At 57.5% G+C, this 22,014-nt stretch overlaps 2 protein-coding genes across 2 annotated transcripts; both read left to right on the forward strand.

Moving 5' to 3' along the window:
• Positions 1–2,495: 2,495 nt before the first annotated feature.
• Positions 2,496–17,685, forward strand: TACC1 (transforming acidic coiled-coil containing protein 1). The gene is made up of 13 exons (XM_085208449.1): positions 2,496–3,513; positions 4,085–4,185; positions 7,409–8,351; positions 11,288–11,348; positions 11,471–11,669; positions 12,511–12,563; positions 14,098–14,232; positions 14,317–14,393; positions 14,727–14,770; positions 14,845–15,005; positions 15,144–15,250; positions 15,461–15,581; positions 15,753–17,685. The coding sequence occupies exons 1-13, from the start codon at positions 3,368–3,370 to the stop codon at positions 15,819–15,821; spliced, it is 2,217 nt and encodes a 738-aa protein (XP_085064575.1). The 5' UTR covers positions 2,496–3,367; the 3' UTR covers positions 15,822–17,685.
• On the forward strand, positions 17,392–19,862 carry LOC109364487 (uncharacterized). Its single transcript, XM_085208457.1, has 4 exons — positions 17,392–17,538; positions 18,138–18,280; positions 19,270–19,383; positions 19,523–19,862. The coding sequence occupies exons 2-4, from the start codon at positions 18,196–18,198 to the stop codon at positions 19,723–19,725; spliced, it is 402 nt and encodes a 133-aa protein (XP_085064583.1). The 5' UTR covers positions 17,392–17,538; positions 18,138–18,195; the 3' UTR covers positions 19,726–19,862.
• Positions 19,863–22,014: the final 2,152 nt, after the last annotated feature.

The raw sequence follows: 22,014 nt of genomic DNA on the forward strand, positions 1-22,014 counted from the left end.
AGAAAAATCCAAGGCTGGGTTCTTCAATCCAGGGGTGCACGGACAGCAATGTGGAGATGCTGCCCGGGTTTCACAATATCTCCAGGTCTGAACTAAAATCCAGCAGCCTGACAAACCCCCTGATAAGAGCATTCTTGCCACATAGCACGGGTATTTTTAGCAAAGGAATTGAGAGGAGACTAACAAAGCCAGGAGATGAAGGAAGGTGCTCGTGTTCATACAGCATCCATGCGACATCACAAATGGAACTCGCACATTTCAGGGCTGTTTCTATTGAATTGTTTTGCGTGAGCTCACATCCACACGCCTGGGATCAGTGAGATTAAGCCGTGCTCATTGTTTGTAAAACACGGGACGAGCAACGTGCTCATTTTTTACATCGCTCTTTTTGAAAGCAGCCACAAATGCCTGCCCTCATTGGCCTGACAGCTGCGTGGTGGGGAAGGACAGCTGAGGCCGGGGGGTTGCTGGTGCTGTCAGGCTCATGTCTGACAGTTGTGTCCTTCACTGCTATTTTTACAGAGCTATTTTGGTGGAATGTGGAGCGATGGGAACTGTCGCGGGGACAGAAACCTGAGGCAGCTGCACCCCTGATTGCTCTTTTTCCCTTCTACTGCCTTTTCCCAAGGCCCTTTCTGATTTAGGCAGGCAGAGACGAAGCTCTCCCTGGCTGTTCTCCCAGCCCAGGTAGGTGAGCTGCAGATGGGAGTCATCAGCACTGATCTCTTCAGCATCACTGCACAGGTCAGGGAACGCATTATGAAACCTCTTCTCCCCAGTGTTTGCAGCACAGTCCTTGCTGGGATACACAAAGCTTTGGGTAGTTTCCCTCATTCCCAAAGTTTGCATTTTCACAAGGAATAATCAGTGCTGAGCCCAGGTGGGGTGACAGCAGTGACATGGGCACTGTGTGCACAGTTTGCCTCTCACACTGCTGGAGCTGCTGGCTCTGTTTGGAGCTGCTGGTTCTGTTTGGAGCAGGTCAGCATCCCCTGCAGAGATGCATCTGTTGGCTGTGCCAGGCAGCTTTTGGCAGCCAGAGCCATCAGTGTGACCGAAGCAGTCAGGTTATCTCCTCAGCAAATGATTTGCAGTAGGTGCTGCTGTCAGGCTGGGTTGGGCACCAAGCTGAAAAACGCCACTGGAGGTGATTTCAGAATTGCTCATTGCAGACAGCAGGTGGAAGCAGGCTCTGCTCGTTAGCTGCTCCCAATGAACCGTTGTCTGGCTGACCCCACTCCTGCTCCTTCCCCTTTGAGGCCACTGGGAGTGGGGCCCGCTCTGTGTGTTGCTGCACAATGGAAGGATGCTGCTGATTTCCTCCATTGGACGCTGCTGATTTCCTCCCACGTCTCCCACGCAACAAGTGGGCGCCGCAGCAGCCGCATCTGTGCCACGGCTGATGCAGATCCCTGTGGCAGAGGCTTTGTGCTCCCTCTGCCAGCACCCAAACCCGCTGCTGCTCCTCTGCCCTTTGCACTTCTGTTTGCTCCGTGGCGTCCCTGCAGCTGTGAGCTGCTCTATGGAGCAGCAGTGCTGTCACTCCAGTGGAGTCTTTTGGGTCAGCAGCGATCTGTGAAGTGACTGATGGGAAGGGGAGAGGGAGGAGGAGGAGCTGAGGCTGCAGCCAGCGCTGCTGCAGAGCGCTGCGTGCCGCCGTGCACACGCTGGAGAGCTCGTTATGTAAAATTCATCTGCAGAAATCAGCTCTGCCACTTCAGATGGGGGGAAGTGGCTGCGTGTTTCTGCTCGGCGCAAGCGTAGGCAAGAGGATGTTGAGGTTCTGCTGCTTCAGCCTCTTGTTTTTCTGCAGATAAGCTTCAAGAAGTGCCGCAGACCACTTGCAGCTCAGTGCCCTTTGCACGGGGCAGGGGTCTGCAGGGCTCACTGCCCCCAGGTTGCTGTGAGGTGGAAGTCAGTGGCTGGGGGATGTGGCTGCTCTGCCTCAGACCTGCCCTGGGGTTGGCACCACCTTTGCTTTGGCAGATCTGCCAAAGATGGAGGAAATTTGGAAAGGTTTTGTAAGGGGGTAAGAGCCTTTTTTTTTTTGACAGGGTGGAAGCCTGAAAGAAAGGTTCCCCGTGGGGAGGTTATTTGAGAAGCTGCATGGTGAGGAATGAGGCCCTTGGACAGAGACTGGTGGCACAGAGGCAGCCAGACCAGTCCATCCTGGTGCAGAGCCCCTGCCCACCTGAGGCACTCCTGGCACAGGGAGCTGATGATTCACAGAGCAGAGAATGGAGGTCTTGGCCTGGCCTGCGAGCACTTTGAGTGGTTACAGAGAGTTGGCTGTGCTTCTCTGCAATGGGCCAGGCTGGTTGTGCAGCCAGACAGCTCTGCCCTTCACCAGCTCAGCCCCAGGAGATGCAGCCCGGGCACGCAGCCTTGCTGTGCAGTGTCAGCACCTGTAACAGATCTGCTGCCATACCACGGCCATTCCCTGCAGTGCTTTGGATGCTGCAGCAGTAACGCTGTGCTCCTCTCTCTAGCAAGGGAGTGGGAGGGAACGGGTTTGGGAGCGAGCCCTGTTTAGGGTGCAGGTTCCCAAGGGAGGCCCGCAAGGCAGCGCTGCTTTCAGCAGGGACTGTTTGCTGTTATTTTAAAACAATAAAGAAAGAAAGAAACAAACAAACTCGCCACCATGGAAGGATATACCTCGAGACAGGGCTGGCGAGCTCGGCGTTTCCCTTGGAAAACAGGAGGGCAGGTGTTTCCCTCCCCTCTGCTCTCCATCCTCGTGTCCCCGTGTTCCCAGCACCCCGGGTAGCGGTGTCCCCCCACCCGACCCCCTCTGCCGATGGGAACAGCGCTCCGGGGCCTCTCACCGTGCAGAGCGGGGGGGGGGGAATTTGGCACCTCGACCGGAGCCGCCGTGCTGAGCGCAGGTGCAGCGCAGGTAAACTGTGGAACTGTGCGATTTCACGGTTCCCTACCCTCCGCGGGGTGATGGTGGTGGAGGGGGGGGTTCCCTTGGCGGAACGCCCCGAATCCCCGCAGGGTGCCGGGGAACCGGGCTGTGGACACCGAGCGATGCTCCCCCACCTCCTCCCCGAGTCGCCGCAGCCGCGGGCGGGTCGGGGTTGGAGCGGGAACGCGGCAGGGAACCAACCGCCTCCTCCTCCTCCCCGCAGCGGGGCGGGCGGCGGAGGAGCTCCGGTCGTCCCACCCCCCACCCCCCCCCCAGGGCCGCTCCCTCGGTCGGCGTCGCCGGGGGGGGGTGCGAGGCGGCGGGGCGGAGGCGGCCGCTCTCCCCGCGGCAGTAGTACGGTCCGGGGAGGGCCCCGCGCCGGGCGGCGGCGGAGATGCGGGAGGCGGCGGCGGGGGCCGGGCCGGCGCGGCCGTACTGAACCCGGCGCGGGGATCGGCGATGGCGTTCAGCGCCTGGCAGCTGCTGTCGCCGGTACAGTGGGCCAGGTGGACTTGGTCGGCGGTGCGCGGAGGGGGCGGCCCCGACGGGGAGGATGGAGGGGTCGGGAGAGACGCCGAGGAGGAGATCAAATCGCTGGGTTTCAGGCAAGTACACCGCGCCCCGGGGACGGGCGGCCGCGGGTGTGTGCGTGTGCATGCGGGGCCGGCGGCTCCCGATCCCCGGCTCCCCTCCGGTCCCCGCTCTCCGCTCGCTGCCTCGCATCGTTCCGGCCCCGCTGCTTCGGGAGCGGGTTCTGGGAGTGGGGGGAGGGCGGGGGTGCATGGCTGAGCCGGAGCTGCTCGAGAATGGTGAGCGCTGTGCTCCCAGCTAAGGTGCTGGTGTGTGCATCGAGGTGCTGGTGTGTGCATCGAGCCTTCCCAAACACATCCCACAGCAGCCCCCAAGCCATAGGGAAGGTGCCTCTGGGTTGCTGTATTCTCAGAGGTCAGTGGTGGCTGCTCGGGGTGATCCGATGAAGGCAGTGCTGGGGCTCAAGAGTGCACAGGGGATGCTCTCAATGTTGTTTTACTTGCTCTCCCTTTTCCGTTTGCTAGCGTGGCCCTGCTGGACAGGAGCGTGGCAGCCGCAGGAGCCGGTCTGGCTGGATGTGTAGGCAGCGATTCCCAGCTAGCCTTGAAAGTGGTAATTCCTCACTCTTTTCCCCCCCCTCGGCAGCTCGGATTCCGAAGGTAATTATGAGACCCCTGAAGCAGAAACGCCGACCTGCTCAGCACTAAAGGAGCCCAGCGAGCTGCAGCCCGAGGCCGGGACCCGAGGTAAGGGGTGAGCACACCTCTGGCTCACGGCTTTCTGCTCCGGATGCAGGAAAGCAGGGTGGGGTCAAGGAGAAGTCTCTTGCTTTGAATAATGCCTGCCACATTTTTTTGTGGTTAATGGCCTGAATGGTTCAAATGCCAGCACTTGGGGCTGTGTGCGCTCTGCTGTTCTCTAGTGTGGGTTAAACGCTGAATGTACTGAATCCTGCCAGGTAGGGAAGGGGTGACACTGCAGGATCGGAGGAGCTGGCTTAGCCCCCCTTGACTCATTGCCTGTGCAGTGCAAAATTATCATCGGGCTGTGTTGTAACCACTGGTCACACCCTGCTGTGTCCCCATGCTGAGATAAGCAGCGGGGATCTGCAGCTCTGCCTTTGGGAGCACCGAGGCTGTGCCTGGGGGTGATGGGTTGATGTCCCAAGTACTCTGCTCTCTCCCAGCTGCCTCCACTGCTGCTCTGTGGCTTGCATTGCTGGGCTTCAGCAGCAGGCTGGAGAGGTGCAAAGGTCTGCCCACTCCTCCCTCGGTCCTGGGTGCCATCCCCAAGGAGAGGTTCCTCTGCCTTGGTGGAGAGAGCGTCTGGTTTGTGCTTCTGGTAATCTCAGCTCTTGGAGTAATCCTTCCCTTTAAGAAGGGATAGAGGCATCTTTAGTTTGGAGGATAATGTCTAAGGAGGAAAGATGAAGGCTTTCCTAGGAAATTCCCCTTGCAGGTGTCTGGGTCATTCCTGTGAAAGCTGCTGTGCGTTGCTGTGGATCTCAGGGTGCCGCTGTGCTGGCTGTGTTTGTGGCAATCCCTGTTCCACGCACAATGGCTGCAGTGCTGTGAGGCTGAGGGTGATGTGATGCTCTGCCTCACATGATGGAGGCCGCAATTCTGTCCTGAAGTTCTCTTCAGTCATCTGCCAGGAGGGGATTTTCTTCTGTGCAAGGAAATGAGCAGAAGCAGCAAATATGGAGCACCGTTAGTGCAGAGCAGCGCTGTCAGCCCGCGCGGCTGTTCCCCTGGTGCAGGGCACGTGTTATCCGGTGTGCTGCTGCTCCTTTGCCGGTATGCTAATTCTTAACAGAAAGGATTTAAAAATAGCCCAATGTCTGCAAAACAAAAGCGGAAAGCCGAAAGAGGAAAGAGGCCGTTAGCAACGTAACGCACGGCCCAGATATCCTGCGCTCAGCCGAGGGAGGGATGCGTGACTCATCCGTGCACAAAGCGAGGGGCGATCCCAGGGCTGCGCGCAGTGCGGGTGGAGGATCGCAGCGTGGGATGGAGAGGGCTGCCGGGTTCTGCTGCTTTGCTCGGCTCTGCGGATAGGCACAGCTAAATGTCACCGCGCACAAAGCGGCTGTAACTGCGGGTTCTGTCCTCCCTGTGCGTTTTTCTTCGGAGAGCTTAAGATCTCCATGGTCACTGCATAGCGTTGGCAGAACCGCGCGGTGCCCGGTGCAGCAGGAGGGCACGGAGACGTTGCACGGGGCTGGAAAGGCACCGCGATGCTCCGGAGAGCTGCACCGTGTGAGGTCGCTCTGCTTTTGGGCTCACGGCCACGGTTCTGAGCGATGGCCGCGTTCCTTCTCTCCCCGCCCCGAGGACATCCGCAGGAATGGGGAGAGGTGGTTTTCTCTCTCCTTGTTATTCAAGATGTAATTACTGCTTGGGCTGGAAAGCAGGATGGGCTCCGTCTGTGAGAGCGCAGCGCTTTTAAAGGGCGCCTTCTGCCCCCGCTTTGAAGTCTGTGCTTCTGCCCAGGGGTGTCTCAGTGAGGTTAAAACATCGGAGCAGCGCAGCGAGAGCGTGATGCAGTGTTCCTACAGGTCTGTGGGGGAGGTTTTAGGGTGCGAGGGCCTGGCAGGGCTCTCAGAGTGCTTTCTGGCCGCACTCCAAGTACATTTTTTTTTACCGGGTTTGTGTTCACCGATGCGTTCTGTGGGGCAGCACGGCAGCAGCCTCCATCCGGACGGAGCGTTCTGCAGTCTCAGGGAGGACACAGCAGCCCCTCGTGATTCATCCCCGTGGCTTTTAGCATCCCGGAGATCAATGGTGCAAACCGCCAGCCGTCAGCTGAGTCAGGGCTGCTGGCTGCATGTGCTGGACTCGCCCATATTCGCTCTCCTTTGCTGCCAGCCCGTGCCTTGCTCGGATGCCCCTGAACTGCAGGGGTGATGCTGGCTGTACTCCTGTGCCGGCTCTGGGTGTAGCTTTCAGGATGCCCCGGTGGATAAGGAGCTTCCCCATCCCCTGACAGCAACGAAAAGATTAAACAGTAAAAGGATTTAGAGGAAGGGATTGGAGTAATAGTGATTAAGTCATGGAGCGGGATTTGTGATTAAGGAACCCCGGCAGCAGAGTGGTGCTGGGTGGGATCTCTGCGGGGATGCAGGCAGTGTGGGGCTGAGCTTTGAAAGGCAGCTCCCTCCCTCCAATCCCACCCTGTGCTCCCAGGCTCTGCTTTGCTCCCTCCTGCCCCAGCACTGCTTGCATGCACAGCTTTTGCTCTCCATCACACCGACAGCGACATTTTGTGAGCAGGAGCACCAACCTCGTGCAGCTGCTGTGAACAGTCGGTGTTTCACCCCATGCCAGCCGTGTGTCTCTGGTGGTGGTGGAGCAGTGCAGATCCCCAGCATGGCCTAGGGTTGTGGAGCAGCTCTGCTCTGCCTGCTGAGCACCCGCAGCCCCGTGCCAGCTCCCAGATCCCCTCTGCTGCCCATAATATGCTTCTTCATTAAGAGCAGTCTCATTCCTGTTCACCCCAGGGCTTAATCATTCGTGGTATCACGCTTCCCTGAATTTGTCCTGGTGACGTGTGACACCCATCCAAGTAGTTGCTGGTGGGATGGTTTGTGCTCTGCAGTTGGTCCTGGCTGTTCAGTGGCGTTGGCATTACAAAGCCCCTCTGGAGCTGGTGACACTCTGGGGGGGGGCAGGCGGTGGAGAAGGGGGAGGACATAAATGGAGATGTTGGTGGTGTGATGTGTGCTGGCACGGTGCAGCACAGCACAGTGCCTCCCGCGGGGCTCCCCTGCACCCTCTGCTTTACACACAATTCCCTGCACTGCATTCACGAGCTTTCAGTTTTAAGGTTCTTGAAGCCAGAGATCAGCGGGGATCCTGGCAGCACGGGAGGGCACTCCTGTAAGAACACAGTCCTGGGGCAGGGGGAAGGGGGGAGCAGGGGGAGGGGGTAGCAGGAGGCAGGCCCTGATACGCTGCTTTCTCTTTGCAGGGCTCAGCGGCCATGGGGAGCTGCAGGGAGGGGAGCAGCACCCTGAAGAGGAGGCTCAGCCTGAGGTCGGGGCCTCTCCAGCCCACATGGGGACCGAAAGTGGCCCTGAAGACACGGCTGTGACGCAGCTGCCGGTTGAAGCCCAGCCACCGGTGCCCCATGAGGGTGCAGCCGAGTGTGAGCTGGTCATGTCAGGAGGGGACACAGCTGATGATGGTTTGGGGCTGACAGAGCCAGAAAAGGATGCTCTGGTGCAGGAGAGCTCACCCTGTCAGCTGCAGAAGGGAAAGCTGCCTTCCCAAGGGAGCAGAGGAGGGGAAAGCACAGAGCCTGCGCCCGGTGAGGAGCCCTCAGTGCCTCTGGCCTCAGACCCTGAGCAGTACAAAGAAGCTGACAGTTCTGTCATGGCAGAGGGCTGCACGCTGCAGAGCTGCCCACCAGCCCCCCATTGCCTCCCACTGAGTGAGCCCAGGGGGGACCTGGGCACCCAACCTCCAGGGCAGCTCCCAAAAGCTGAAGTTGATGCCACAGAAGGTGGGGACGGTGTGGAGACCCGGAGAGCCTCACCGAGGAAGGCCAGCAGGATCCCGGCCAGCAAGCTGACACCCAAAAGGCACAGGAGGCCCATAGAGGACACAGAGAAAGGTCCCCAGGGCCCCCCCAAGGCCTCCCCTGCATCGTGGGACAGCCCTGAGCTCGGTTCCTTCGGTGGCAGCTCAACACTGCAGCACTCGCCTGCCCTCCCCAAAGGCTCTTACCAGTTCGACCCCAATAACTTTGACTCCGTGGATCCCTTTAAGCCCACCAAGACCCTCACCAGCACCACTGACTGCTGTCCCACGGCCGACAACAGCCTGAATGAGATCCTGGAGTCCCAGACGCTGGAGGATGAGCTGGGGAAGAGCAGAGGCTCCCCACAGAAGGCCAAATCGCGTCTGATAACGTGAGTGTGGAGCACAGCCAGCTCCTTCCTCCCATGCCCGGGGCTCCCGTGTTCCTCTGCACCCATCCTGTTGCCACCTCAGTCCTGCTGCCCACCCAGGAGCGGATGGGATGAGCAGGGTGGGCTCACGGAGCGGTGCTCAGACACTGCTGGGACATTTGTGCACTGCTGCTGAGCTTCCCTTTTTGCAACAGGGGAGAGGATGGAGGTTAAGAGGCGGATGGTTGTTACTTCTATGGCATTGCACAGGTGGTGGGACCTTGTCCCTTCCCAAACTATTCCAGGGCATGTGGGAATCTGTGCATATTTAGCTCCTGAAGCGTGCTATTTCAAACCCTGCTGTCAATGGTGATGTTTCATAACGCCTGTTGGGGGGGCAGGCAGCACTGCCCTCCTCCTCAGGGAGCAGGTTTAAATCACAAACCTCGCTATTTCCTATCACAAACGTCCTCCAAACCGTGTCTGGGCAGTGCTGTCTCAGCCTGGGTCTCAGCTCCTGAGGCTGTCAGATGTGAAATAGCAGCTGCTGGGACAGGGTTGGCTTTGTGTGCCCTCTGTGGGTCTCTGGGCATGCAGTGGGGCAGAGGGATGACTGTGAGAAGGAGGAATTGCCCAGCCACTATTGGGTCCTTCCAGCACCATTGCACTCAGTTCGGGTGGTTGAAACCAGTTGGAAGCAGAAAGAGGAAAAGAGCTTAAAAGGGGAACTTTGAGAAGCATTGAGGCTGTGGCTGGTTTGACAGAAAGAAGAAACCGAGCTGTCACTCTGCAGATGGGAGCTCCAGTGGGGGATTTACAGACAGCAGATAGCACCTGGCAGGCAGAGCCAAGGGTAGGGGGGGATCTTCCTCTTAGCAATGCCGTGCAAAGGTCGATGCAGACTCCTGAAGGATCTGTGTTGCTGTGTGACCCCAGGGCAGGAGCAGCCGTGGGTGGGAGAGCTGGAAGGTCTCAGCCCCCTCTGCATTATGCCAGGAGCTGGGGCAGGGCTCGGTCTCATCCCACTTCTGATAATAGCAAACGCAGAATCCCTTATCTGTGTGCTCCTCCCCCAGAGCTTGAGCTGTGCGACTCCGTGTGTTTCTCCAGATGAGAGCAATATTCAGGTCTTTTCACACGCTTTTCTTCTCTCCATCTGTCTGTCTCTCTTTCCTGTCTATTCTTGGGTGCCTCAGGACTACTGAACAAGTGAAATTTCTCTGTTTTCTGTTGTAAGTACTCTCTTCTGCCTTTCTTTCCTCTTTCCCTTTGCTTCTGTTCTCTGGGTGTGTGTTGGCCCACCTGTTTTCACGGCATGGACCCCATCCCGTGCAGCTTTGCCCTGCGGGTGCTGCAGCCATGAGCTGCACTGCAGGCTGTGCCCCTGCTTGCTGCATCAGCATGCCGACCCGCCGTGCATTCTGATGGTATAAAACCAATGACAGCACCGTGAGAGCCAGGCTTCCAGCTCCTTACAGGGAGATTTCGGCCCCAAAAGGGAAGGGCGTCCTTTAAACCTCCCCATGGCAAATCCCAAGGAAGCAGATGCTGCAGAGGGGCTGGCTGGGAGGCAGTGGCTGGAGACGGTCCCTGGGCTGCCACTGTCTCATGTGAGGGCACCCACAGCGTGCTGGGCTTATCCCTCATCTTATGTCAGCCACCCGAATGCCCTTCTTGTTCTGCTTAGCGCCGGCTGCCATATGCACGAGAGCTTGGCTCAAGCACTGACATCTGTGTCACGGCTGCAGACTGATGGGCCTTTTTGCAGCGTGGTTTCGAGCAGCGGCTGCTTGGCTCCATCCTTCTGAGTTACAGAGCTGCTGTCTTGGCACTGGGGGAGATCAAAGCAGGTACTGGGGAGTGTGGTAACAGCATCCCAGGAGGTCGTGCAGGGCGGAGAGCTGCAGGTGAACTGCTTGCATTAGGGTGTGCTATTAAAAAATAGAGCCAAGGGTGAACTTTATCTGATACAGATGTGCATGGCAGCCTGCAGATGTTCCATACCACATTGCTCGTGCTCTGCTGGAGCATGTGTGGATTGAAGCAGGCAGGGAGAGAATTTCTCAACCTAAGGGCTGTCCTGCTGCAAATCTGCTCTGACCTCTGCATGGCTGCAGCTCTGGTGTGGGGCTGGAAATGCGTCCCCCCACATCGTGTCAGCACTGGTTTTGGTGGCACGGACCTGGTGCTGCGTGCACCCTCCTCTTGGGGCTCTGTGAGCATCCCTGCACTGCCTGCAGCCGATTCAGGAAACCAGCACCACACACTGGGATGGGGCTGTGTCTGCAGTCCTGCACAGCCACTGGAATGGGACATTTGGGAACGTGGGGTGAAGTCCCTGGAAGAGGCACCATCCGTGCATCACTGCAGGAGCAACCTGAACTCAGCCTTCAGCCCTCCTCAAGTCTTTCCTCCTCCAGTTTGCAGCTCTCAACACACAGCAGCGCTGTCCTGTGAGCACAGCAGGGCTCTGCCCAGCTGCCCAGACCTGCAGAGATGTGGGTGCTGCCATGTGGGCAGCGACAGGGCAGCACAGGGCTTTGCTGGGCACGGGACTGCCTGCAAGTGCCCTTTCTGCAGAAGATCAGCATGCATCAGGTGTGATACCATTGCACTGGACACGCAGGCGAGGTGCAGCAAAGGAAGCCTTCATCACATCCTCTCTCGCCGTCTGCACCTCAGGTGCTTTCTGTGCTCCTTCTCTCCAATAGCAATAAACATCTCAAAGACAAACCCGATCGTTCTGTAGCTGTGTGTTTTGTTTGCTTGTTCCTTCGGCTCCTTCCAGAACTCACTCTGTCCCCCAAATAACTCACCGGTGAGTGGTTTTGCTGTGGGTGCAATGCTGGTGCTGGGGCTGCCTCCCCCTGCTTGGGCTGTGCTGCACGCACCCCCACTGTCCCCTCCTTGGCCTCCTTGAGCACCAGGTTCATGTGTTCGTTTCCCTCTGTCTGCAGGAGCAGCTGCAAGGTGAAGCAGTACGAGACGCCGGCGCTGCTGCTGGATGGCTGCACTCAGGTAGGTGGGAGCAGGCAGGGGGTGCTGAGCATCCTGAGCTCCCTGCTGCCCACCTGCACGGCCCAGCTCTGATCCCCAAAGCTCATCTCCGCCCTCCTAACCCTCATGCCTTGATCCTGCAGGATGAGGGAACGCTGATCTCTGAAATCCCAGACATTGCTGCTAGGGATGGACGTGCCACCGATGAGGAGAAGCTGGCATCCACCTCCTGCACACAGAAAGTGGCTGGGCTGGAGAAGAAGGGAGAGCCTGAGGATGACCTGGAGTACTTTGAGTGCTCCAATGTCCCCGTACCGGCGGTGAAGCCCAGTGTGGAGACAGGTAGGGAGCACCCCACTGCCCCCGGCTGTGGCTGTGCTGTGTATTGCTTGTCTGCATTGCTTTCATTATGGAAAAATCAGCGTGCTCTTTATATTCAGCCTGGAGCCTCCTGGCTTTCGAAAACCCCACAGCCCCTTCCCTGCCCTGCTGAGCTCAGTTCCTCCCTAAATGCACTGACCTCAGTAATAAAAACGCAAATGCAAAGTCAGGGCTGTTGCTGAAAGCTCCCATCCTGCTCTGGTTTTGCTCCTGGTGCATCCTGTGCCAGGACAGCTGCCGGCACACACTGCCTGCTAATAGAGAGCTCCAGGTCACTGCTGAAGCCCACACTGCTGCTCCTGCTGTCTGTCTCCGATGTAATTATCTGCTGTGACCAATCTATTAAAAAATAATTAAAAGCCAGGCAACGTGGCACTTAATCCATAGCGGAGTTATAGGTGCAAACAGCAGAAATGGCCTCGTGGAGGGCTTGCAGCTGGTCATTAATCAGTTTCCCTGAGTGCCGCTCAGAGCTGCAGAGCTCTGAGAGAGGACGGCAGGACTTTGTCTCAATGGGGAGGGGTTCCACAACTGCCCATCTCTGGGCATCTCTGCTACCTGGGCATCGTTGATGTGGCAGCTGTGGGGTCAGACAGGGGCTGGGCTGCCACCAGAGGGGAGTGTTGGCTGCAGCTGCAGCGGGGATGCGGGATGTGTCCTCCCCTCAAGGGCAGGAGCAGGGTATAAAGCCTTCTTGAGGTCGCTCAGACCATGCTGTACACCTCTGCATCCCAGTGAAGCTGTGTGTGCTGCCAGGGTCTCCTTTTCTAGCTGCTAAAACGTTTTATTTCTCTGTCTCCAGGCTTTGAGGAGATCTCCAAGCATACGGACAAGGATAGATCTGTTGCCTTCCCTGTGAGTGCTGCATGCTTCCCCCTCTCTGCCCACCTTGGGCTGGCTCTGTTGGGGCTGCTGCACGGCTGTGGGGCTGATGGTGGTGGTGGTGGGGGGGAGCCTGTGCCAGCAGAGCTGCCCCAATGCAGAGCTGACAAGCAGGTGATGAGATTAGCAACATCAGCAAAATCAGCACCTCTGAGACAGATTTAACTGCACTAAGCCCCACAAGGACAGTGGGCAAAGTGAACCTTGTGTTTGGTGTTGCTGAGGCTGCCCCAGTGGGTCGGGCTGTGGGGCGGGCAGAGCTGCACAGCTGCTTTGCGTGAGGCTGCAGGAAGGTGCTTAGGGGCTGAGGCTGCCTGGACCCAAGGTTGTGCCTGAGGTGGTTGCCCGTGGCTCCATCATGTGTGGATCTGAGCAGTGGCAAAGGAGGACAGTAGTGGAGTGGAGAGGAGTGGAGAGGAGAGGAGAGGAGAGGAGAGGAGAGGAGAGGAGAGGAGAGGAGAGGAGAGGAGAGGAGAGGAGAGGAGAGGAGAGGAGAGGAGAGGAGAGGAGAGGAGAGGAGAGAGAGGGAGAGGAGAGGAGAGGAGAGGAGAGGAGAGGAGAGGAGAGGAGAGGAGAGGAGAGGAGAGGAGAGGAGAGGAGAGGAGAGGAGAGGAGAGGAGAGGAGAGGAGGGAGAGGAGAGGAGGAGGGAGAGGAGAGAGAGGAGAGGAGAGGAGAGGAGAGGAGGGAGAGGAGAGGAAGGGGGGAGAGGAGAGGAGAGGAGAGGAGAGGAGAGGAGAGGGAGGAGAGAGGAGAGGAGAGGAGAGGAGAGGAGAGGAGAGGAGAGGAGAGGAGAGGAGAGGAGAGGAGAGGAGAGGAGAGGAGAGGAGAGGGAGGAGAGAGAGGAAGAGGAGAGGGAGAGGAGAGGGGAGAGGAGAGGAGAGGAGAGGAAGGGAGAGGAGAGGAGAGGAGAGGAGAGGAGAGGAGAGGAGAGGAGAGGAGAGGAGAGGAGAGGAGAGGAGAGGAGAGGAGAGGAGAGGAGAGGAGAGGAGAGGAGAGGAGAGGAGAGGAGAGGAGAGGAGGAGGAGAGGAGAGGAGAGGAGAGGAGAGGGAAGTGCTTTCGTTTCCAAAACACTGCAGAACCAGGCTGCCTTCTCCCAGCTCTTTGCTATTTATGGCCTCGCAGCCTGTTTCCAAGGAGATGCTGCGAGGGGCTGCACTTCTGTGGAGACAGTGAAGGGAGGAAGAGGCTGTGTGAGCCATGCAGTGTAGGAGCACTTTGCTGGGGACATTCACCCATGGGACCCAACACCCTCCAGCCCCTGTGTGGCTCCCACCCCCACGGTGCAGCCCTAGCTGTTTCAAAGCCAAGCACAGAGCAAATTAAAGTGATGTTGGATGGGAGCACAGCTCAGCCCATAGCTGGGTCTGCCCTCCCAAGGTGAGCCCCCGCTCTGCCTCTTTTTCGGGGTGCAAGCCCAGGGGATGGTGAGGGGGTGACCCCAAACGTGGAAACCAGGGAGAAAAGATGAGCAAATCACAACACCCAGCTGGGTGATTCCCCTGCAGGGCCATCCCGGGCTGTGCCTGGCAGACAAACCCCCCACAGCCATCACCAGTGGCAGCAAAAGCGACAGCCCCCTGGACAGCATCTGCCTGAGTGCCTCTGAGAAGGCGGCCGTGCTCACACTCATCCGAGAGGAGGTAACAGTGGGGGCTGCTCTGCAGGGGGGGGGTGGGCACAGTGGGTCTGCAGGCGGAGCAAGGTCTCATTCTGCCGCTCCCCAGATAATCACAAAGGAGATCGAAGCCAATGAGTGGAAGAAGAAGTACGAGGAGAGTCGTCAGGAGGTCCTGGAGATGAGGTGGGACCCCCGCCCGGTGGGATGCTGTGCTCATGTTTCCCCCCGGTGGGCTGTGGGGCCGTGATGAGATGATGACACAATTCCCCTTCGTTGGGATGGGACACATTGCAAGGCATGTCTGCTTTGTGCCTGTGCTGTGTTGAGCCTGCTGTTTGTTTGTTGTGGGGATGAAATCCCATTAGCTGCGGCTGGAGGGGGGTCTGGGAGCAGCAGCGGGGGGTGCCCAGGCTGTTACAGCACTGGGGTCCAGGGCTGTGTGCTGGAGCAGAGCTGTGGGCATGTGCCTGCAGAAACTGCTGCTTCCTACCTGCTTTTGTTCTCGTTTTGTTGCAGGAAAATTGTGGCTGAGTACGAGAAAACCATTGCCCAGATGATAGGTGAGGTCCCAGTGCTGCGGGGCAGGGCGGTGCTGTCTGTGCTGTCACTGCATCCTTGTTTGTTCCCCTCGCAGAGGATGAGCAGAGGACAAATATGACCTCCCAAAAGAACCTGCAGCAGCTCACCATGGAGAAGGAGCAGGCGTTGGCAGATCTCAACTCTGTGGAGAGGTCCCTGTCGGATCTGTTCAGGAGATACGAAAACCTGAAGGGTGTCCTGGAAGGCTTTAAGAAGGTTCTGATCCCAGTGTCCTCCCCATCCCTGTGGCTGTGGGGTGCATTGCCCCCACCCTGTCCTGTGCAGATCTGTCACGGTATCAGAGCAGCACGTTGTGCTCGGTCCCAGTGCAGATGAGTGTATTTTGTTTTCCAGAACGAAGAAGCCCTGAAGAAGTGTGCTCAGGATTATTTAAACCGTGTCAAGCAAGAGGAGCAGCGATACCAGGCCCTGAAGGTCCACGCGGAGGAGAAGTTGGACAAGTAAGAGCTGTGAGGTGCAGGAGGATGGGCAGCAGATGCCTGGCCCTGAGTAATGAGCCATGAGTAATGAGTCACCTCCGTACAGCAGTAGGAAAACCACCTCTGATGCATGGCATTCTGTGATTCTGTGAGGTCCCTTCCAACCCTGGCCATTCTGTGATGCTGCAGAGCTCCCACCCCATAACTGTGGTCCCATTTCTCCCCATGCAGAGCCAACGAGGAGATCGCCCAGGTGCGCACCAAGGCCAAAGCAGAGAGCGCAGCGCTGCACGCGGGGCTGCGAAAGGAGCAGATGAAGGTGGAGTCCCTGGAGAGAGCCCTGCAGCAGAAGGTAACGTGCCCATGTTCAGCACACCGGGGATGCTCTGCGCTTCCACTTCGGTGCCCTGCTGATGCTGGAGCTGTCTTCTGAGTTTTAGGGCTGGAAAGTGCCCAAAGGGTCAGGGGAATGGGATCACTGGGGAATAAGGAGGGATGCACCACGGGTCTGCTTCCCTTCCAGAACCAGGAGATCGAGGAGCTGACCAAGATCTGCGACGAGCTGATTGCAAAGCTGGGCAGGGCAGACTGAGCTCACCGCCCCAGCGCTCCGCACCCGGCTGCTTTTCTCCTACCTTCGAGCACTTTGCCTTATTATTACCCCGGAGCGACCCTGCAGAAAGCACAGCGTGGCTGCTGCACCCCCAGGTGTGAGGGCAGCCATCCCCACGTGCTGTCACTGTCCTCACGTGCTGCACGGCACAGCCCCAAGGCACACGTGGTGCGTTGTTCAGAGCGCTGGGGAAGGGGCTCTGCTTGGAGCTCCTTTCCCCACTCAGCACGGCGAGGCACAGAGCAGCAGTCACTCTCTGGGTCTTGCACTGCTGTCACCAGTCCCCCTGCAGCACTGCATAATAAGGGAAGCAAACAAAGCCGGCCTTTATAGGGAAAGGCAGATCCAGGCAGCATTTCCCTCAGGCTGCCTGCTGCTTTTTGGAGGTGGTTACCTCTTGGTGAGCCCAGGAGAAGTGCTGAGGCTGAGGCTCCTTCCCTCACCACGCACAGACAGCCCTGAGGTGTCAGATAAGGGAAATAAATGCTGTTGGACTGTTTCCTACCTAGCCTAGCTAAAACCTTAGCAAACCTTTTTGCTGCTACCTTTTTGTAAAAGAATTGAGCTGTTCTCCTATTTTCTAACCCCCGTGTTTCCGCATGCAGTGCAGACATCTGTTAAAGCAGAGCCATACACCGGAGATATATTTTATTAGTTATGTATAAAAAGGATTTATTACACAGGCACAAAGCCCTGGCACGTGCAGGGTCCCCACCCACTCCCACTGACCCACCAAAGGGGCTGATGGCTGATTCTGTGCACCTGCAGTGTTGTGTTGAACGTTCACCTCTTTGCACAGCTGACAGAAAGGAAAAATCCTTTTTTTTCCCCCTCTTTTCTTTCCACTGCTGGGGAGTCACAGTGCCAACCACATCCCGCTGCAGCACGGCTCCTTTCACCAGCACCGGGGTGCCTGCAGCCTGGCACCACTCTCTTCTCCTGTTCTCCCACGTGTTGTGCTCTATAGCAGCTCTCCCAGCCCCGAGGTGGCTGCAGTGCTGCAGGGTGGTGGTGGCAGCCAGGACTGATGCCAGCACAGCCAGCTCAAATCCTCGTGACGCACGCATTGCTCAGCACCTCCCCAAAACCACGCAGAGCACACTGAGTGCTGAGCTCTTCCCGCAGCGCACAGAGCTGTGTGGGAGGCAGAGCTGTCCCTGCAGCAGTGATGTGATGTGGCAGCATCCTCACATCGCTCTGCTCCCGCTGTCCCGTGGCCACACTGCTGCTGCCTCCACCATCCGCGTGCTGTTGCGTTTCTGTGCCTCTCAGCATGCACGTACAATCTGGGCAAAGATTCCTAAGGAATGATTTATTAACTATAATATGGTTATAGTTGCATATATATAAATATATACATACCGGCCGTAGTTATCTATAACAGAAGGCGTATTTTAAGCTCACTGCTGCATCCCCTGTGCTGCTCCCTGAGAAACCAACGCTGCGGCACAGCTGTGGTCACCTTTCCTGCAGCAGCAGTGATGTGCTGTGATGCTGTGATGTCCCTTTCAGCAGCAGAGTGCCCACGAGCGCAGTGTTGCTGTGTGTAGATCTTTTGTCTGCAGTGAAGTGCCAGTGAGTGCCCACCCCGACTGCTCTCCGCTTCCACTGCATCCCTCCATCCTCCCCCCCTTTGTGCTGACTACTACCAGGATCGCTTTGTACACCATACATCACTGCCATCAGCATCGATTTTGTACGTACAGTTATTTCCCTTTTATATGTCAGGTAAATATTTGTAAGAGTTATACTCACACAAAGGAGATTATGATGATGATTACTAATATATTTTTTTTTCCATATTTCATTGCCTGAGTAAAAATGGTGTTTATCACTCTTGAAAGGTTTCGTGGTGTTTGTAAGGCTGGTGAGAGTCTTAGGAGGATTTATCTCCTGGGAAGGGCCTGATTCTGCCTCATGTGTGTGGATGGGGTTGGGGTTGGGGCTGGGTTAGAGTTAGAGGAGCAGAGTGCAGCCCTGGGGATGGATTGGGGCTGGGTTATGGGTTAGAGGAGCAGAGTGCAGCCCTGGGGATGGATTGGGGCTGGGTTAAGGATAGAGGAGCAGAGTGCAGCCTAGGGATGGCTTGGGGCTGGGTTATGGGTAGAGGAGCAGAGTGCAGCCTTAGGGATGGATTGGGACTGGGTTAAGGATAGAGGAGCAGAGTGCAGCCCTGGGGATGGCTTGGGGCTGCGCTGTGCCCATTGCTGCCCCTGGGCAGCCCCTGCCCTTGGAGCTGCGTCCCCTCCCAGCTCAGGTGGCATTAGGACGGGCTGTTAAGTGCGTTATCCTCAGCCCACAGATCCAATCGCCCAAGCAGATTACCCTAAGACCTCGGGACAAAAGAAAGGCTATGTGCCCCGAGCGCGCACTGCTGACAATGTTGCCCCTGAAGACCCTCCTGGCTCTGACCATCGTCACCTCCCTGGCGCGGGATGGTAAGTGACTGCGGCTGCCGTCCCTGCAGGAGATCGTGAGGGGTTTGGGGAACAGTGGAACAATCCCTGCCCCGTTGCAGGACCGAGGAGCACTGGGTGCGCGGTGCCATCAGGCTGAAGTGCGGGGGGAAGCCGGGGCAGCACTCAGCTCGCTCCGATGTTGGGATCTTCGCACCGAGGGGATGATGAAATAAATGCAGCCGCGGTTGTAGGGCAGAGAAGCGAGCGGTGCCGCTGCGCACTCCGTGCTCGGTGTGGCTCCGTTCCCCTCACTCGTGGTTTTTTTTTTTCCTTTCCACGAAAGGAGGCAGCAGTTCGTGCTCCGCGTTGCACAACGCGCTGAGCGGGCGCTGCGTGCCGCGAGAGGGCTCTGCTCGTCCAGCAAAACGGGCGGACGTTTTCCTCCCGAAATAAGCATGAATTCAAACACCGCTGTAAAAACCAAGCGGTCCTCCTGATGGCCCGGCTCGGGTGAGAGCGGCTTTTCGGGGCTTTTCGGAGTTGCTCTGTCTGCGTGTATTCAAAGCAGCGCTGTTATTTCAGGGCTCTCACTGTCAGACAGAGACAGCGGTGCTTTCACATTTGCTCAGGAGGTTCCTGAGGACCTGGGACCTCCGCAGCCGCGCAGGGTCGGAGTTCCTCCACCCGCACAGAGCCAGGGTTCGTTGCGAGCTCCTCTGGGTGGCACAGCTGTGACACGTCCACCATCACCCCTCTGCCAGCGCCTTGCAGTGCCAATGGGTGCAGTTCTGTGCAGTGCATCGCACGGGGGAAGCTGCCTGCATGGCACACACGTGCACTGAACCTCCCCTGCGGTGTAGACGAACCCCGCCTCCACTCATTACAATTAAAATTGGCGCAAAAAGACGAAGGTTGAAGGTTTTACGCCTCTTTGAGCTGTACCTGGGAGAGTGCTGCACCCCCGTGGTGCCGGCAGCACGCAGCAGTCAGAGGCTCAGCACTGCCTCACCGCTCCTCCCCTTGCGCAGGTGCAGCGCTGAGATGCCACAAATGCGTCGCATCCAACGAGAACGACTGCAACAAGCAGGGCTCGCACAGCTGCCCTCAATACGCGGACGCCTGCTCCACCATCACTGCGCCCAGTAAGTCAGTGCCAGGGCTGCAAAGCTGCCACCACATCCTGCTGCAGTTCAGTTTTGTGCTGGAGGGGTTGCGTGTGCTCCTGCTGCACGGCTGCTGCACGGCAGCACTTAACCCTGTGTGCTCTGCCTTCCCTTGCAGACAGCATCATCAAGTCCTGCTCCTACAAGTCCTTTTGTGACCAGGCACGGCGCAGCTCCGGGGGAGCCACCCTGCACTGCTGCTTCAGCGATGACTGCAATGGGCCACGGGGCTCACGCAGCTCTGGAGCAGCCACGATGCCACAGCTGCCCTGCCTTCTGGCTGCAGGGCTGGCGGGGACGCTGCTGCTGGGCGTGCCGTGATGGGCACAGCATGGCCAGAGGGTGGCACGGCCATGGGGATGGCACAGCATGGCATCTCAGTGCAGTAGAATAGGCCTTGCTCACCAGGAGCACGGCACGTAGAGTCACTCAAATAAAGGCTGCAGCTGAAAGCCACATTCCCTGCCACTGCTTTTCATTTACAGGAAAGCCATCAACCAGAGAGATAATGGCCCCAGCTAAAGCTATGGCGTTTCCAGAGGCTCTGATTTGAATGTGTGCTCATTGGAGCGTGGCTGCCGTGGGAAGGCTGCGTCAGTGCAGTGCATGGCAGCCCTGGGCCCCACTCCCAGCACTCTGCCATGACCCCACACCTCAGGGCTGGGCTGGGGCTGCTCACAATTTCGTCCTGTAGACAGGCTGTGGATGTGCTGGATGTGAAATATGGGCTGAGCTTGTTCTGTGCAATTATTTGCATTGCTTGAACGGAAGAAACCATCCCAGGTTACCCCTGGCAGCACCTGTCCCCATCCTGACCCTGGGACACGGTTGGGTGAGCCACTCTCAGGGAGATTAAACATCTTTCTGGTGACTAATCCACGCTCTGGATGTCACCACCACCTCCAGGAGATCTCGCTTTTCCTCTTCCCACCACACTTTCCCTTTGAACCTCTAATGATTAGGTGTGTCCAGCAAGTGCTGCAGTAAGGACCTGCCAGGTTGTGGCTATCAGGAGCTCTCCTCGTGTAGCCTGAACCCCATCTTGGGATGCTCTGATGCAGGTGAGACGGCCAGGAGCACAGAGAGGGCAATGAGAACCCAACTACAAGAAGTGTGTGCAGGGTGAGACAGCAAAATGCTGACTGAGAGCACTGCTGTGTGCTGGGAGTTCCCCTCAGCGAGAGCACAAGAAAAAAAGGGAACGGGTACTGAAACAAAACAACAACAACAAAAAAAGGGCAAGTTCAAACAGAAGAAAAGAAATAATTTGTTGTATGCAGATTCAGCTGTGGAACTCAATGTTGCAGGATGTTACCGGGACGACTGGGTGAGTTTTGCAGGATAAGAGGGTTGGAAATTATGGAGAGCAGGAATGTTGGGTCCCGTGTGGGTCAGAGGGATGTCACTCTGGCTGCGGGGTGTCAGCAGATTGCTGGGCTGTGTGGTGATGGGACCTCAAGCCCTGATGGCCCTGCTGCTATCAGGGGTTTCCTGTAAGGTCAGGGCATTGCTTGTACCCCCAGGCAGGCTGCAGCAGTGAAAATCATCAAGAGCACAGAAGACTCTCTAAATAAAGGAAGAGCCCCAGTGTGACCAACTGCCATGTGACTGCGCCCATAGAAAATTGAGCTGCCTTAAATCCAGGCCCTGCCGTGAGTCACAAGGTCAGCAAGAGGTGTCCCTGTGCAAAAATATCCTACGGAACAGTTTAGTCCTTGTGGAGCAGGCAGGGATGGGGGAGATGCAGCGGTTGGCAGGCAAGGATGGGGAGAGCTGCAAGGAGAAGTGCCATCCCCATCCCATGAGCAGAAATGGCAAAAGGCCATCTGGGTGTTCCAGGCTGTAACCATGGCCCTGCTGGCAGCAGATGTGCAGGGAGGTCACAGTTCTTTGCTCCTGATGTAATGAGTGATGCATTCAGGGCTGCAGCTCTCAGCAGGGCGGGTGGCCGGACTCTAGCATGGGAGAAGCCCCAGCTATCAGCAGGGAGGGGGTGTGGTGTACGTGGCTTTGGAGATAGGGGTGGGATAACAGCCCAGGCAGAGTCCAGTGTAAGAATTCTTGAAGAAACAGCTCCTTAAAGAACCAGGGGAGCACCACTGCCTGTGTGAGCAATGCACTGCGCCACGGTCAGTTTCAGTACATGGGGAGAAAGTGCTCTGGGGCCAAATGCAGCTCTGGTCAGAGAAAACGAGGCTTCCTGCATGCAACCTGCCTGTAGCTGGAGCCCTGCTGTCCTGAGCACACAGCAGGCTGCAGCTCTCCTGAACTGTGCATTGCAGGAGCTGGAACTCGAGCTGAGCAGCTCATCTCTGCCCAAGGCTGTGCTTAAAGCCCAGCACCTCTGGGCTCTGTGCTGCAGCCATGGGTTCTGGGCAGCACTGCATTGTGATGCTGTGGTTTAACCCTCTCCTGAGGCAGACACACAGAAATGAGCACACACGGTTTCAGTAACAGCATTTGGGCAATCTTCTGTAACGTGGCGGGGGGGGGGGGGGGAACCCTTTGTTCTGAAAGTGATCCTGGACATAGGAAGTGCTTGGGGGTGAGGCAATGTGTTTACTTAACAACACTTCACAAAACAACTCCTAAAACGTATAAATACACGGG

This window comes from Meleagris gallopavo, chromosome 24 (genome assembly GCF_905368555.1).
Source record: "Meleagris gallopavo chromosome 24, MGAL_WU_HG_1.1, whole genome shotgun sequence".
Lineage (NCBI taxonomy): Eukaryota > Metazoa > Chordata > Aves > Galliformes > Phasianidae > Meleagris > Meleagris gallopavo.